The 15,188-nt window shown below is 39.2% G+C and overlaps 2 protein-coding genes across 4 annotated transcripts; both read right to left on the bottom strand.

Annotated features, from left to right (window-relative positions):
- Nucleotides 1-221: 221 nt before the first annotated feature.
- On the bottom strand, nt 222-10,960 carry srrm1 (serine/arginine repetitive matrix 1). Of its 3 annotated transcripts, XM_024266793.2 has the most exons (18): nt 10,827-10,921; nt 9,918-10,007; nt 9,245-9,367; nt 8,870-8,993; nt 6,473-6,643; nt 6,270-6,364; nt 4,397-4,618; nt 4,134-4,319; nt 3,944-4,063; nt 3,474-3,676; nt 3,158-3,235; nt 2,436-2,522; nt 2,222-2,357; nt 2,052-2,138; nt 1,482-1,961; nt 1,207-1,399; nt 919-1,098; nt 222-808 (listed from the first exon to the last, which is right to left on the bottom strand). In XM_024266793.2, the coding sequence occupies exons 5-18, from the start codon at nt 6,626-6,628 to the stop codon at nt 698-700; spliced, it is 2,334 nt and encodes a 777-aa protein (XP_024122561.1). In that variant the 5' UTR covers nt 6,629-6,643; nt 8,870-8,993; nt 9,245-9,367; nt 9,918-10,007; nt 10,827-10,921; the 3' UTR covers nt 222-697. The 3 variants fall into 3 exon arrangements, with proteins under 3 accessions (XP_024122561.1, XP_024122554.1, XP_024122570.1); XM_024266786.2 differs by lacking the exon at nt 8,870-8,993 and having other exon boundaries at nt 10,827-10,960; XM_024266802.1 differs by lacking the exons at nt 9,245-9,367; nt 9,918-10,007; nt 10,827-10,921 and having other exon boundaries at nt 6,473-7,226; nt 8,870-8,991.
- A 156-nt stretch (nt 10,961-11,116) lies between these two features.
- tdh2 (L-threonine dehydrogenase 2) lies at nt 11,117-15,154 on the bottom strand. The gene is made up of 9 exons (XM_024266813.2): nt 14,816-15,154; nt 14,595-14,716; nt 14,246-14,288; nt 14,098-14,168; nt 13,863-14,012; nt 13,609-13,781; nt 13,412-13,502; nt 12,204-12,473; nt 11,117-12,027 (listed from the first exon to the last, which is right to left on the bottom strand). Exons 2-9 carry the CDS (start codon nt 14,713-14,715, stop codon nt 11,882-11,884), a joined length of 1,065 nt encoding a protein of 354 aa, XP_024122581.1. The 5' UTR covers nt 14,716; nt 14,816-15,154; the 3' UTR covers nt 11,117-11,881.
- Between the last annotated feature and the right edge of the window lie 34 nt (nt 15,155-15,188).

Here is a 15,188-nt window from a genome sequence, read left to right as displayed (position 1 = left end):
GCTTGGAAAATGCCTTAATTTTTCCTCAATTGTTTGAATTTAGCTTTATAAAAATTACATAAGTTAAATAAACCAAAACGTTTATAAAAGAAAAGTTTAATTCTGAAAGTATGACAAGAGCCAAAGAGTTGATACAAATACTAAAGAAGCCCCACACAGATTAGCTCAGTACAAGAACATAAAAAATGTATATCTATTAATTTAGAAAAACTTAAAGCATGTCTCAATTCAAATTGTTTTAATTTTTTTGAAACAAAGTAAGTCCAAAGTCAGAAAATAAGCAGGTTCAATGATGCTAAACACCTCGTATCATGTCACTGTTTCCATCACAAAAAAGAAATGAGCAACAGTAGGTTACTGTATGGTGGCTTTCCCTCTACACTTATAAGGTTGGTGGTCCATGCACAAAGACGGTCACTGCACATGCAATTATTCCTCTACTGTACACAGATGAAGGTATTAACCTGCTCAACTCAAAACTCTGATGTTCACTCTGAAATTAAACTTTTTTTTAAACAGTTTAGATAATACACTGATGAATCCAAATCTCCAACACTTCAGAATGTACCAAACCAGTAAAAAGGAAACGAGACTAAAGATCAACAATTTGTACATTCTAAAGCCGGACCAGGTTGATGAAAAACAAAAACAAACAAAATTGTCAAAAGTGATAGAAAACTTCAGAAGCTCTTTGCTTTCAAGACATTTGTGATGGAGATATTTGGGCCTTCCTCATGGAGCGCAGCGCCTTTTCCCGGAGGTGCTTCTCCAGGTCATCCAAACCATCGTCTGCTTCGCTCTCCGACTCCTAAACAGAGTAAACATGTCCTTTAAGAATGGAGTTGGCCTCTAGGAGAATCATCACAGATGTTACATCCAGTAGTGTACAGGAAGTACTGCATCGGCTCCTGATGTTACCTTTCTTGAATCTTTTGAGTCGTCCTCCTCTGGTCTGGGGTTTTCTTGACTGTCTTCAGTCACAGTGACCGAGCTTTTCTCCTTCTTATGCTTTTTGTGTTTCTTATGCTTCTTCTCTTTTTTGTGCTTCTTTTCCTTCTTCTTCTTCTTTTTCTTTCCACTGCCATCGACATCAGAAGTCTGCAATTTAAAAAAGTATTCGTCTTAAATAAACTAGACATGACCACACAAAAGTAAATGTGAATAAATAATACAGACGTCCCATCGTATCTGTGGGTGGAGACTAACCTTGCTTGGAGACTGACTAGCAGAACGACTACTGGCTTTTTTAGCTGGAGGTGGCGGAGGAGAGCGACTGGCTGAGCGAGATGGTGATGGAGAAACAGACGCAGGAGCCAGACGTTTCTGAGCCGGAGGTTGAGGAGAAGGTGATCTGGACCGTGAAGACACTCGCCTCATGGGTTTAGGGCTTAGAGAGGATCTGTGAAAATACAGTTTGTATCAAGAGAAAATCTCAGGATAAACAATGAAATCAATGAGCTAAAGCGTGTCTGTTTCCTCACCTCTGGTTGTTACGGCGCTCAGGAGTGCGAGATACCCTGCGAATGAGCTTACTACTATGGGATGGGGACTGTTGTCTCCGCTGATTAGATGGAGATGCACTAGAGGCTTCAAAGCGTCTGTGGGGGCTGGTGGACCTCCTCAGAGGATGACTGCGGTTTACAGGGGATCGAGAGAAGCGCCTGCCTGCTGGAATAGGAGATCGAGTGTCCCTGGTGGACCTAACAGGCATCATGGGGCTCCTCCTGTGTCTAGGTGGAGATGAGGAGGAGGGAGGTGAGCGCCTCCTAGGAACAGGAGAGCTTCTACGCTTCGGGGACCGGGAGGGGCGCCGCTTTGGACCTGGCGATGTGCGTTTCATAGGCGAGTTGGACATCTTCCTCTTCTGAGGAGGCAAAGGTGAAGGGCTGTACCGACGCTGGATAGGAGGAGAGTATCGCCTAGAGGACAAAGACCTACGTCGGGGTGGAGGAGAGGGAGACCTAAAAAAAAAAAAAAAATAGAAATGTATTAAAATGTTTATTTTCACATTCTAATAAAAACTGACTAAAATAAGAAAGCCTTTCTTATACCTGCGTCTAGGAGGAGAGGGAGATCTGCGGCGTCGAGGGGGTGAAGGGGAGTGGCGTCTGCGCCCAGGAGAGGGAGAACGTCGCCTTCTGAGGGAGCAAAAACACAGAAGAGTTCAGACTTCACGACAGAAAGCTTCAAAAATATGCAGACGCTCAGCCAGGTGTATGACCTTGGCGAGCCCTCCTTGAAGCGTCTACGAGGTGAAGGCGTGCGGCTCCGCCTTTTCTTCACTTCACCATTTCTGGCACCAGGCCCTGCTGCTGACCTATTAGGCCCCTCATCCTCTGAGGAGGAGGATCCACTATCTGAAAAGCACACGACGGCACTTGTGTTTAGTTAGTTCATAGTCATTAAAGGGCAAATGAGATAAAAATGCAGCTAACCTGAGGAAGATTGTTGATTCTGTCTTCGATACTGACGCCGCTGCTGCACGGAGTCTGCTGCTCCTCCTTTTTCATTCTTTTCCTCATCTGAAACACAGCTCATTTTTGTCAATAAGGAAACTCAAAAAGATCATTACACAGTATTTGCAAAGCTTTTTTACTGTTGATACCGAATCTTCTCTGCTGGTGTGTTTTACTTTTGTTTTTATCTTGTGTTCTTATTTTAGAATGTAACTTAGTGTCTTTTTGTTTTTTACATTTTAGTTGTTTCAAATGTTTTGAGCTTGTACAGCGCCTTGTTTGACTGTGATTGTGTTAAGGCGCCATATACATGAATTGAATTTTTCCAGGTTTGACCACATTTAAAGTTCTTTTCCTAAAATATTATACATTCATCATGATTTTTTTCCTCTCACAATCCTAGCCCAAATATGCAAAAAATATGTTACTGTGAATTAATTTCCATTACATATTCATGTAAAAAATCTTAAAATCTATTTTAATTTGGTTGTTGGAGCATATAAATATTTCTAAAGTTCCACTTTAATAATTTCTAAATATTTTTGCGAGTTAAAAAAGTTCACCACATTTAATCTGTAAACTCTACTAATACATGATTTCAATCAACCATCTACAGTTAGGCTTCATAATAATTAAAAAGGTTCCAAAAGGTTGCATTCTTATTTTCAATCCAGCATTTGCTGAACTGTCCCAGCACTGACCGGACTCAGAGCCCTCAGAAGGTCTAATCTTAGCGTTTTCAGGCGGGGAATCTCTTCCTTCTGGTTTTCGCTTGAAACCTGGAAATGAGAAAGAGCAAGATTTAGAGATGTATAATCTTTTATCTAAATCTCGACTCAGTGAAATAATTTAAATGTGCTAAAAATTAGTTTATATTTTTTCTTCACACAAAAAAAACTGATTATAAACAAAATCTCTCACATTTTTCAAGGTCCCTAAGCTCCTGTAGCACAAATGCTGCTTTTAGACAAGATGAGAGAATATAAAGTAGTTTCACTAGAGTTGTGTTTATCCTACCTGATGATCTTGGCGGGGAGGCAGACCCTCTGCCCCTTCTCATCCGTGGAGAAGGCGACCGTTTGTCCTTTCCTACGGGGCTCAAGGATGTGGGGGGGCGGTGTTTCCGGGGTGGTGTGGTAGATGTTCTCTTCAGGGGTTTTTTAGGAGAACGTGAACCAGAGGAGCTGCTTCCAGAGGATGAAGCAGAGCGAGAGCGCCTCCTACAGACCAAAAATATTATCTTTGTTAAATCTTTAATTTAACAGAACTTTTAAGGGAAAAAACACCCAAAACCTATAAAAAATACAGTGTCAAACATTAACAAGATGTAAGCTAAATTTAGGCCATTATTCCCTCCTAATTACCATCTCAAAGTATGTCCTTAAAAAGTACTTTAGACTGACAGATGAACTTAGGAATCAAAATCTGGCTAAAAAGTCTTGTATCAAAATAACCAGCATGACATGCGAGCATCTCCGTTATCTGACCTGCGGACAGGGGAGCGTCTGTGTCTATGTCTGGAGCCAGGGGGGCCTCGCCTAGGGGGACTCCTTCGACGAGGAGACATCCTCCTTCTAGGACTTTGTCTTCTACGTGGAGAATAAGATCTGAAAGTAGACAAACATGTTTCAGCTGAAGCTTTTTCATACCAATTATACAACTACTGTCATACGTTACCTTGAACGGGAGCGTCGTCTACGGGAGCGGGAGTGAGATCGGGAGCGGTGATGCGGCCTTTCTCTCCTCGGATCCCTCTCCCTTTCACGTGACCTCGGTCTGTCGGCTTTCTTGAGAGGTTTCTCCGGGGATGTTTCCTTAACCTCTGTTGCTGAGCCTGCTTTAGCTACCTCTACAACAGTGTCTCTGCAGTAAAAAATGTCCAGATCTTAATTTCCAGCGTTATTAGAAACAAATAAATCTGTCAAAAACAAAACACCCACCCTGTAGCAGAAGGTTCTTGAACAGCTTGTTGTTGCACGGCTCTTCCTGATGAATCTGGCTCCGAAGGCTGTTCTGAAGGTTTCGTGGGCAGCTGCATAAGAGGAGGAGGGGAGCTGCCGCCGACTGGGCTAGGTTTACGCCTGGGGGATCGTGATGGACTGCGTTTTCTCTCTCTTTTCACTGGTGACCTTCGGCGTGGTGATGGAGACCTCGTCTTCCGCCTGACCAAAAAAAACAAAGACAAGGGTTTGTTTCAGTGCATTTAAGTAAGACTCAGGCCAGAGCAATGTGTGTTTTTGTAAGTCAATATGAAATAACATTAGATATAGCTCTGCCTTAAACAAAAAGTTATCAAATGTGTGATGATGTTTGTCTCTTACATTCTAATCCCAGTTTAATGACATACTGTTCACACATAGGAGAAGGGATCTCTCTTAATCGTTAGGTAGGAGTCCCTTTGTGGTCAATTGGCTTTGGAAAGCTGTGATTGCACTTCGTATAAAACAGAAACTTTTACAGAGTGCATCTCCTGCCTGCATCCAAACCTTCAGGTTTTATTTCTCAAGACAGGACAGGTTACATTATTTTGTGTGTCTGTCAATTTACTTATAAAAATCTATTGCAAGAGTTTTTATCTTTCCTTACTATCTGAAGTGACCCACATCCATAGAACAGCCACGAATGTCAAACAAAGAACATGGACTAAAATAAACATGGACACAACTAGGGCTGGGCGATAAAACGATGATAGATATCGCAATAGAACCTTTTATCGATAGAGGAATGAGTCTTTCACAAATGACTTATTGTAACAGGTCCCAAGTTGACACTCGCCACTTGTGAGCATTTTCTCCTTTTTGGCGAGTTAAAGTTAGTTAGTTGCCACATGGTGAGTAAATGTTTCCATCTAATTATTTATGTTTATTAGCCCTCATTTTGATACATTTTTAGGACCCCTCCTCTTCCTTTGTCTGCGGGCAAGGTAAACAAATGCTAACATAACCCCGCGGTCACTTCCGCCAATCTTCTCCGTGTGACGTTTAGTTTCGGCTGATGAAGCAGCAGAACATCTGGTGATTTTTTACAGTAGCCACTCAGAACTGGAAAACAAACCAGCTGGACTTATACTAGCAACAAAAAGGTTTAATAAAAAGTGTTAATTTGGTGACCGCGATGTAGCATTAGCATGATGCTAATGCTAACGAGCTGCTCCGTGAGTAACCTGTGTGTTCACGGACCAGTTTACAGTCGGACAATATTTTCAATAGTTTCACTGACCAGATTCTTAAGAAGCGGCGCATAAATACAATAAAATGAATTTGAAGGACATTCATAAAAAAACTTTCACGGAGAACTGCAGAGTTTCCGCAATTTTTAGACAACACCAGTGCTTGTTATTGTGGTAAATTCATATCAAATTAGAATAAAATAATGATCGGCTTCCTCTTTGGATTTCTGAGAGCTACTCTGCAGCCTTAACTTTCGTTATCCACATTATTTATTAAAATAGAAAATTGGTTTTGTCCAAAAGCTACAAATAAATGCCATATTTTCTTTTTAATTTAATAAAATCTCAATCACACGATGTAAATAAAAGTTTAAGTTTATTTTAGACAGAGTTTTAATGTGGGATTTGTGTCACGTTCACTTGTGAATTTAGCCAAAAAATTCCTAATCCTGTGCAGCAAAAATAACTTACTACACGATTGCTTTTAAATGAAATATGGTTGTAAAATATTGTTGTGAACAAATGTAGCAGGGGATATGCTGTTAATGCACATTTAATTACCACATTTTGTAAAAAAATAAAAAATAAAAAAAGGAAACATGAGAGCAAACCAAGGTCAAAATGAAAATAACAATAATTCTAACCGTCTTGGACTCCTTGATTGAGCTCTCTCCCGGCTGTCCTTTTCCTTCTTATCCTCGTCCACCTTCCTCAGGGAAGCAATCTTCTCCTGTTCAATCTGAAAAACACCAAACAGCCTCCATCATACAGCTGATTTTTAGAGAAACATTGCATCACTTGACCCAAAAATATGTTGCTGCACATCAAATACGATTAGGAAACTCACCTGTCTCTGCCTGATTTCCTCCTTCTTCTGTTCCAGAAAGGCAGAGGGGATGCCGGCGATGTTTTCTTGGGCGCTCAGCAGCAGAGGCCACAGGTCTCTCATGAACTCTCGGGCATTCTTTCCATTCAGGAACCCTGTCAGGTTGATCTGCATCATCTTGCTATCTGGATGCTGCAACACACAGACACGAAAAGGGGGAAGAGAGAAAAAAAATACAGCAGTTGAAACATCTGAAAATAAAATATTGAAAGGAGGCAAGATCCCACAAATGGGAAGTCCTGCCTTCTATCCCTCACTAGACTAAACCTGGATTAATGTATTCACATCAAAACATGTTTAACAGTGACTATCATTATAAAAATATCTTTGAGTCCAAAGCTGGACTTAATAGCCAATAAAAATGTTAAAAATGCTAAGTTCATACAATTCTATAAACTCCATGCAATCTTTTTTAGTTTTAAAAATGTTAACATAGCACAAAAACTCATAAATACAAAAAAAATGTCATTTATTTTGTAAGTGCTACTTTGCTACTTTCCACTCCCAGTAACACTATCCAACCCATTTCCCAGTCTACACTTCAGGGGTTCAACAAATTAACCAAATACAGAGTGCATTAAAACCCAACACTGCAAATACAGTTCCGGTGTCTTCAGTGAGTCCCGTGGAACCAGTGGGCACGGAGCTCCCTTGGCTTGCTTCCGCCTCCCTACAGCTTGAGACTCAACCACCTTGAGCTTAATGTTATATCATTCTAAATTGTAAGAGACGAACAAGCAATAATGAGTACAACAGTAACACAAAAATAGATTATTTTTATTTCAAAAAAATGAAAAAGTGAAAACATTGAAAACTAGTTCTACTACTGTATTCATTCTTTAAAAGTCCCCTTTTAAATATTAACAGCCCGACCCTCCCACCAACAGCTGACAGATTTACTTTTCTTTTTTTAAGCACATCCATTTCAGCATTTTTTCAAAAAGAATTTACAAAGTTTGTCATAGAGACTTGCATTAAGACAGACATGCATGTTCAATTACTTTTAATTTGAGCTACTTAAGATGTTTCCTTTAAAGACAAGCTGGATAGGATTTTTGAAATGTCAAAAAAAGAAAAACAGAATGTGCTATTTGGAAAAATTTGATGTTTTGCACTACAATTAGGATTAAAATAGCAACTTGAAATAAAATTAAAAACACTGATTTGTCTTTAAAATAATGTTTTTTATATAATTTGTTCTTTTTTTGTTATATACACGTTTACATCAATGCAAATAGTTGAAATATAATAAGGAACTGAAAAGTATTTTATCTTGTAGCTCACCTGCCATGGCCAGTAATCACCTTGCAACAATAACATGCTTGAATTATTTTGTCATCATAACATCCGGCATGTTTCAATCCATGTTTTTTTTTTTAAATCAATGTTCTTATAATTTAAAGGCTGAATCTGATTTTTTCTCCTAAAGCTCTAATTATTTAGGCATTTGTGGGGACAGGAGTATCCATTTTTTTAGGGTAACGCCTAAGAACTTTTGACCATATAACCCCACCATTGTGAGGCTGCTACTGTGCCGCGGGGAGTAACATTTCTTCATGTGGGCGCGCTCTGAAGCACAAAAGTTTACATTTAAATTAAAGTAATTTTAGCGTTACTTTTTAAACGTATAAATCCAATGTTGTGTATTTTCCGAGCACTGACGTAGATGATCAACGACTATTGACAACGTCAAATTTGAAGACACTATTTTTCCATAACTCTCTGTTTGAAAGGCTAAATGAAAGGGTAGGAAGAAGTCATAGGGGGAGAATTTGAATTTATCCAAACTGTTTAATCCTGTCTTATTTTATATAATAAAAAGTTTAAAGTGCAAACACAAGAATCACAAATGTTTCATGCTCTAGAGAGCTAACACAGCTACAAGTAACCAGAGAAAATGATCAGCACCATAAACTTTTTTAAAGATGTTTTCTCACACAGGTAACAGTTTATGAGCCATCTTCCTAAAATATTTTTTTTCCATCTTTAACAAGCATTTTTAAAAATGTAAGTAAGACTATTACTGTAATCTTTAAAAGCACTTCTTTTAATAAAATGAAAACATGCTGCACTTCTCGAATTCATTTTTTTTTTAAATTAGTAAATATTATACTAAACTGGACAGCTGATAATATGGTGGTGAAACAATACTTTTCAGTTTGATAGAGTTAAAAATTAAGATTGATGATCTTGAAAACAGGCTCCATATAATTTAATGTTTTTTTTCTGAGTCTCCAGTTAACTTTAAGGGAATCTCAGCAAATATGTACTGCTAACTCATAGAGATTACAAATGTTCAAATCTTCAGCTGTGCCTTTCACAGACATGAAATAGGTGATCCCTGTAACCAAAACTCACCTCAAACCACAAACTGCATCATGAAGGGAGAGTTGGGCTCAGTGACTTTGGGCTCAGGAGAGAGCTAATTAGATGTTGGTGCTATACTTCTGATGCAAGGTTTAACATCCATATTGGTTCAGGCCTTTTAAATCATAAATCACATCATCATTAGAAAACTGCTGAATAAAGGCACTTTGTCAAATAACAGCAAAACATGTCAATGTCAAATATCACTTTTACACCAGTTTGTCTCTTTCTTTACCCAATTACTTTCAGGAGTATTATTAGGATGATTTACTTGCTTGTATCCCTTCTTACTGGCTACAAATTGCCCTAAAAATCATCAAAGTTGTAACAGACCAAAACAAAAGGAAAGTCAATTAAAAACATTACCTTCTCCTCAAGTTGGTTGAAAATGAACTCTATGACCACATCATCTTCAAATCCCAGAATCTCTGTCACACGCTGAGTAATCCAAGGTTTGATGACTTCTAGGTTCACTTTGGTCATGTCCACCTGAGGGAAACCAAACAATTTATCAAGTAAACCAATTACTAAACACATAAAACAGTCATTGTTAAAGAAAAAAAAGCCTAGTATGCGTCAAAACTTGATTCTACATCTTCTACATCACTTACAAACGTTTTCCAATTACATTTTGTCCACTCCTTATTCACAACAATTGAAAAAAATATTCAGCTTAATTTTCTTCCCGAGTCCTCCATCATGAGAATTATTTTATTTTTTTTCATTTTTATATTTCCATGCGTTGACAAGTCTTTTCTGTGATCAATTGCCATCATCGGAGTATGATAGTTTGCAATACTTGGTTCTTATTTGTAAAACTAAGCCAATTAAGTTATCACAAGTGGAACCTACTCTTATTTTAAGTATATTATACTGTTATTATAGACGTGTACATTCAAGACTCATTAAAACGGCAGGTATTTCTGTGATTTATCAGTACAACCAAAATAAAATCCTCATATCAAAACGTTAAAATTGGGAAGCTTTGAAAATATGTGCTGTATAATCAATACACATCATATTCTGATATAATACATACCTTCTTGTCCAGGCATTCTGCAAATTTCAGCTGCTTAAGCAGTTTCTTCTGCTTGTTGCTGAAACGGTTGTCTTGCTCCGCACTTGTTCCCTGTGGGATGAAACAGCGAGGTGTTAATGACAAAATATGCGGATACACATGCAGCATACACATGCATGTATCTCGTTTAGTAGACGTCTAAAGCAGAGTTTATTCTACATTACATTAGTGGCTCTAAAACACACATCTACTTAATTGAAATTATTATCTTCTACATACAGCAGTGGAAAAGGGGGACTCAAGGCTGTCTAGTAATCTGAGCTCGTGAATCTGGGTCATATCGCTGATACGAATAAACTAGCTTTAGCTAAGCTAGCTGTCCTCTGGTCCTCGTGGCCAACCAAATAGACACATTCACCGTCTCTGGTGTCGACAAACTCCCAAATTACTCAATCTTGTGTTTACGAGACATTAAAAAGCTAAATGAGAGTTAGCTAACGTTAATATAATGACTACCGCGACTCTTCAGGGACGAACCGGTTAGGCGCCATCTTTGGAGAAGGCCAACAAGTTAGCTGTAGCTTGCTAGTTGTGTCTGGCCTAATTCCTGATAACTTGACAGCAAATAAATACCAAATATTCAACTACAGTAGGATAATAACGTTACACAATAAGACGAAATTACAAAAGTTTATACGTAGTGTGAGAATGTACAGTGTTTCAGTGGTTTAGCTAAGAATAAAATACTCCTAAAAGGAAAACCAAAAATTATGTTTGCACCAGTTGATAGACGAAGCCCTGACTGAGCGTGCTGCTTCTAGCCGAATGTCCCTCTGCTTATATCAATGTGTAGCATTTAAACCACAAATTAGATCGATTACAATTCAGAAAGACTGCTGCTACAGTCAGAAATAAATTTACTCCACTTACGCGGAAGAATCCCGCGTCCATTTTCGGGGAAATGACTCGTTTCAGGAGCGATGGAAAAAGACTTGCAAGGCTTCGGTGAAATCTGAACGGAGAGCCGGATGAAGAGTGCGCCTCCACCGGAAGTGATGGGTACTGCACCCAACGTACAGTCAATCTGGTTCAAAAGTTAAAAACATCAGTTTTTGTTTTGTTTTGCTTTCAGGTTAACTAACTGTGCAGGAATAAATCTAACCATTTTGAGTACTACTTCTAACCGTATTTGCATTAAAATCTGTTTCTTTTGTGTTTTAGTCAGAAAAATTGTTCAAAAAAAACAAAACATTTTTTGTAAGAAAAACAGACTTTCTTTTGGATAAATAACATTTTTATTTTTCAGTTTCCACTGCATTATTTTATACCTAATAATTTTATATTTTCCAAACTCCATTTTTTATGTTTATATTTATCATAATTCATATCCAAAGTCACACGGATAGAATAAGTTAAATGCAGAGTTATTTTCATATAAAACAGCTGAAGTTGCAGTGATGTATAAAATGTCTGTTTCACTTCATAAGATATATGACAAAAAATCTGCTTTATATGATGGCAGGAATCCCAGATGTGCTGCCCCAGCCCAAAGTTGAGAGATCCAGACATCTCAGTGGATCCTGAAATGAAGTGACACGAGTTCATCCAGTCCATAATGTGTTGGACACTGTCAGAGACATTGTAAGAGGCCGTTGTTCCATCCATGTAACTGTGACATTTGGAAATATTAGAAGAAATAAGAATTGTTTTGCTCCATCTAAAGCAAAGCTGCCATGTGTGAAGTGATGTTTAAACCAGAACAAATAAAAACAACACAAATGAAGAAGATATGACAGTAGATGATTCCCTGCAGAAGACCAAAATGTTTCTGTCTGTGTCCGGTTTGAGTGAGAGTTAATGTTTTACAGTATTCCCCGGCACCTCATGATTCACGAAAGTGCGTGCTGACATGTGGAAGTTGAAGGAGGCAGTAGTTAAATGCAGGCTGGAGAAAAACCTGCTCCGTTGTGGAGGTAAAGGTTTTGCTAACTTTTGGGAAACGCCTCATTGGTCTTATTTTCTCGAATGGAGATCAGCATGTCTGAAACCAGCTCTTCAAGCCCAAAGGCTGGTGCCCAGCCCCAGTCTCTCCTGGCGTTGGAGTCGTCAAACCTCACAGGCCAACTATCTGCTGTAAAAGGACAAAGAAGTACAGCCATTTTACTTTCAATTTTCTGCTTTTTAAGAGTTAAATATCATTTTTTTGTATTTATTTTTTGAGTAAAATTGGTAAAACGTTTTAACAATGTAAAACCTATGTAAACATCAATTTTTAAAAAAGGTTATGGGAGTGGTGTTTGGATGTACCTATTGTCTGGCGGACAGAGTCTGGGTTGTAGGTAACCGTCAGATGAGGCAGATGTTTGCGGATCTCTTGGGCCACCTCCTCTGGAGTGAAACTCATGGCGGCTATGTTGTAGGTGCGCAGTGAAAGCTGGCACTCGGGAGTCTGCATGAACTCCACCGTGGCACGATGGCAATCGGAGATGTGCATCATTGGAAGACGAGTGTCAGGTCGGAGGTAGCACTCATGGTGACCTGTGCTGAGAGCGTCGTGGAAGATCTGAACTGCATAGTCTGTGAAAAAAAGGTGCAGAAAAATCTTTACTCTGATTGTCTGAACTGTGACCCTTTTTATAAAATGAGGGTTTGGTTGCAAGATAACCCTGGTGCAGTTCAGTGACAGTGTGAACACAAACAGATAATCTTGCAGATGAGAGAAAGTGAGTGACTAAAGAGACAGAGATATTATGGATTATGCCATATATAAGGCATAGGGCGAATTAAGCGTGACAAAATAGTCTGAGGTAAGTCTCTGTGACTATGCTAAATCTAACATTAAAAACGACAGTCCGACACCGCTACATGTTAGCTATGTTAGCATATTCACAATAACACAAACATTTTGACAGAGCGCCATGTTCCTCTCAGTTTCCTCTCAAATTGCTTTGACATCAGGAAGGCACAAGAATTAATCCATGTATAAGGCGCTCAGGATTTTAAGGAGCACTGCCGTTTAATTGAAAAAAATAAATGAAAGCTTTTAGGTGTGCCTCATTGTGCGGGAAATACAGTTCATGACATAAATGCTTTGAATTTAGGTACACAAACAAATCTATTTGTAGGTATGTTTTAGTAAAGAGGTGTTAGAACTTCTTAACATTTTATGATTTTGTCAGTTGTCCTTTTTTAGGCTTTGTTTTCATTTTGTGAGTTTCCAGAAATACAACTTCAAATCAGCTATTGTAACTGTGTGATGCTTCAAGATGGTTTGTTTCATTCAGTGTAAAACCAAACCTAAAATATGACATTTATTTTGATCATTTATCACCCAATCAAACCATGTCCACCCAACTATCTCAGTTTTAAAAGCTTTTTCAACATAGAAAAGTAAACCTGCTTTCAATACTTCTTTAATATTCCATCTTTTATATTTCTGCTGACTTATGCTCCAGTTTAAAAAAAACTATTAAGAATATTTGCATATGTATGTGTTGGCTAAAATGAAGAAATACCTGTTGTTCCTCCACCAGGAGGGGTGTTGACTGAAATTACTCCAGGGTAACGAAGGCAACGGAAATCCAAGCCATATTTATGGTGAAGGTACTAGAAAAAGAAAAAAACTTCCTGTTTCTGTCATTTGGACACTCTCTCTATTATTATATCAATTCTGTAAGCATTTGTACTTAAAAAAAATATATATATATATTACCTCTCCCATAAGTTCACCGTGCACTTTAGACACACCGTAGATTGTTCGAGGGCGTTGCACGCAGAGGTCCGGGGCCGGGTCCCTCGGAGAGGAGGGACCAAAGGCCCCAATGGTGCTCGGGACAAAGAGGCGAAGGCAGTTCTCCAGAGCCAAGTCCAGGACGTTGTGCAGGCCTGGACGGGCAGCAGAAGATCAAAAAAGAGCTTTAAACCTTGAAAAGTTGTCTCACCTAGACGGTAAATACACATTCAGACCTGTGATGTTGATCTTTCGAGCCAAAGCCACGTTAGCCTCACCCACAGCGCTTAGCAGAGCGCTGTAGTGGACCAGCCAAGTGACACGATTATTGACAATCAGTTCTCTGAGGTGTCTGTAGTCCAACACATCAGCATACACAAATGGGCCTAAAATAAAGGAATACGATGACTTAAAAATATACGTTTTTGGGTATAAAATCAGACATAAAAGGGTCAAAAAGGTTCTGCGTACCACTGTTGAAAACATGAGGTGGAGGCTTCTTGATGTCTGACAGGATTACATTCTCTGCTCCATATTGTTTTCTAGAAAGAAGCAAAAATTGTGTTGGTTTTGCAGAATTGTTTACAGTTTTCAAGTGTAGGATTAGAGTGAATCCCACCTCAGCATCTGTGCAAGTCCCACACCTAACTGCCCGAGTCCACCTGAACAAAGAGAGAACGTCATCTCCCACAAGAACAGAAAGAAATCACAATGTTATGTTGCATCATATTCAAGAAAATAAAGCTTTATTTGTTGGGAAGCTTTATTCCAGAACAAAAAGTGAACCCCAGGCTATTATTCTCCTCCCTTTCATGTCGCTAGCACCGTCTGTGCATCCTATTGTTGTGACACAAAGTGAGGTCCTGCTGTAAGTGCTCGTCAAAAACAACATGAAAGAAGAAGCACTTATTCTGCTCCTACCAGTGTGATGAAAACTGTCAGAATAACCCACTGGATATTGGTGTCACCTGTGATGAGGACACGAGGGTTCTCCTGAGGAGGAGCGGGGTCCTGATTGTTCCACCTGCTCATCTGCCTGGGCAAACACCCGAAGCTGCGACCGGACCGTTTGAACAGACTCAGCAGCATCCTGTTGGAGACACACACTCGGTTCTAAAGAACAACAGCAACACTCATCATCACAAAACACACAATTTTGTCAATGAACCACAACATAAAAGTTAATTACCTGAGTGAGGAGTAATCCTGAAGAGGGGATTTCTTTGATTCAAAGCCAACAGATGCTGCTGCTGCTTCTCAAAACCGGACTGCAGATAAGGGGCTTTGAGGACCGCATTTAATAAAAAAGATCCCACTGGTCACCGTCTCGGTTCACTCAGTAGCCACCGGATAAACACACAGGTGAAGAGAGTCATGATGGGCTCTGTGGTTCTTGTCCACTTTGTGGTCCAGAGCTCTCGCCGGAGCAGGACTACATCCTCCAGCTTGCAAAGGCTCACGTGTGCAAACATGCTGTGCACAGGGATTTGCATTGTGAAGGGTGTTTAGCTGAGCTTAACAGGTCAGGGAGGTGTGTCACTTATATAGCCTTTGTCCATTTA

The sequence above is a fragment of the Oryzias melastigma genome, linkage group LG22 (genome assembly GCF_002922805.2).
Source record: "Oryzias melastigma strain HK-1 linkage group LG22, ASM292280v2, whole genome shotgun sequence".
Lineage (NCBI taxonomy): Eukaryota > Metazoa > Chordata > Actinopteri > Beloniformes > Adrianichthyidae > Oryzias > Oryzias melastigma.
The sequence above is the reverse complement of the archived record's forward strand: the minus strand, read 5'-3'. Positions and strand labels throughout refer to the sequence as shown.

Coding starts and splice junctions, on each gene's coding strand:
- srrm1 (XM_024266786.2), bottom strand. CDS start 10,847: ATGGACGCGGGATTCTTCCGC. Junction 4,619..6,269: donor CAATCAAGGAGTCCAAGACG/GTTAGAATTATT, acceptor TTTTTTGGTCAG/GCGGAAGACGAGGTCTCCAT. Junction 2,358..2,435: donor GAATCAACAATCTTCCTCAG/GTTAGCTGCATT, acceptor TGTGCTTTTCAG/ATAGTGGATCCTCCTCCTCA.
- tdh2 (XM_024266813.2), bottom strand. CDS start 14,715: ATGCTGCTGAGTCTGTTCAAACGGTCCGGTCGCAGCTTCGGGTGTTTG. Junction 14,289..14,594: donor CCCTCGTGTCCTCATCACAG/GTGACACCAATA, acceptor CTCTTTGTTCAG/GTGGACTCGGGCAGTTAGGT. Junction 14,169..14,245: donor GGACTTGCACAGATGCTGAG/GTGGGATTCACT, acceptor GCTTCTTTCTAG/AAAACAATATGGAGCAGAGA.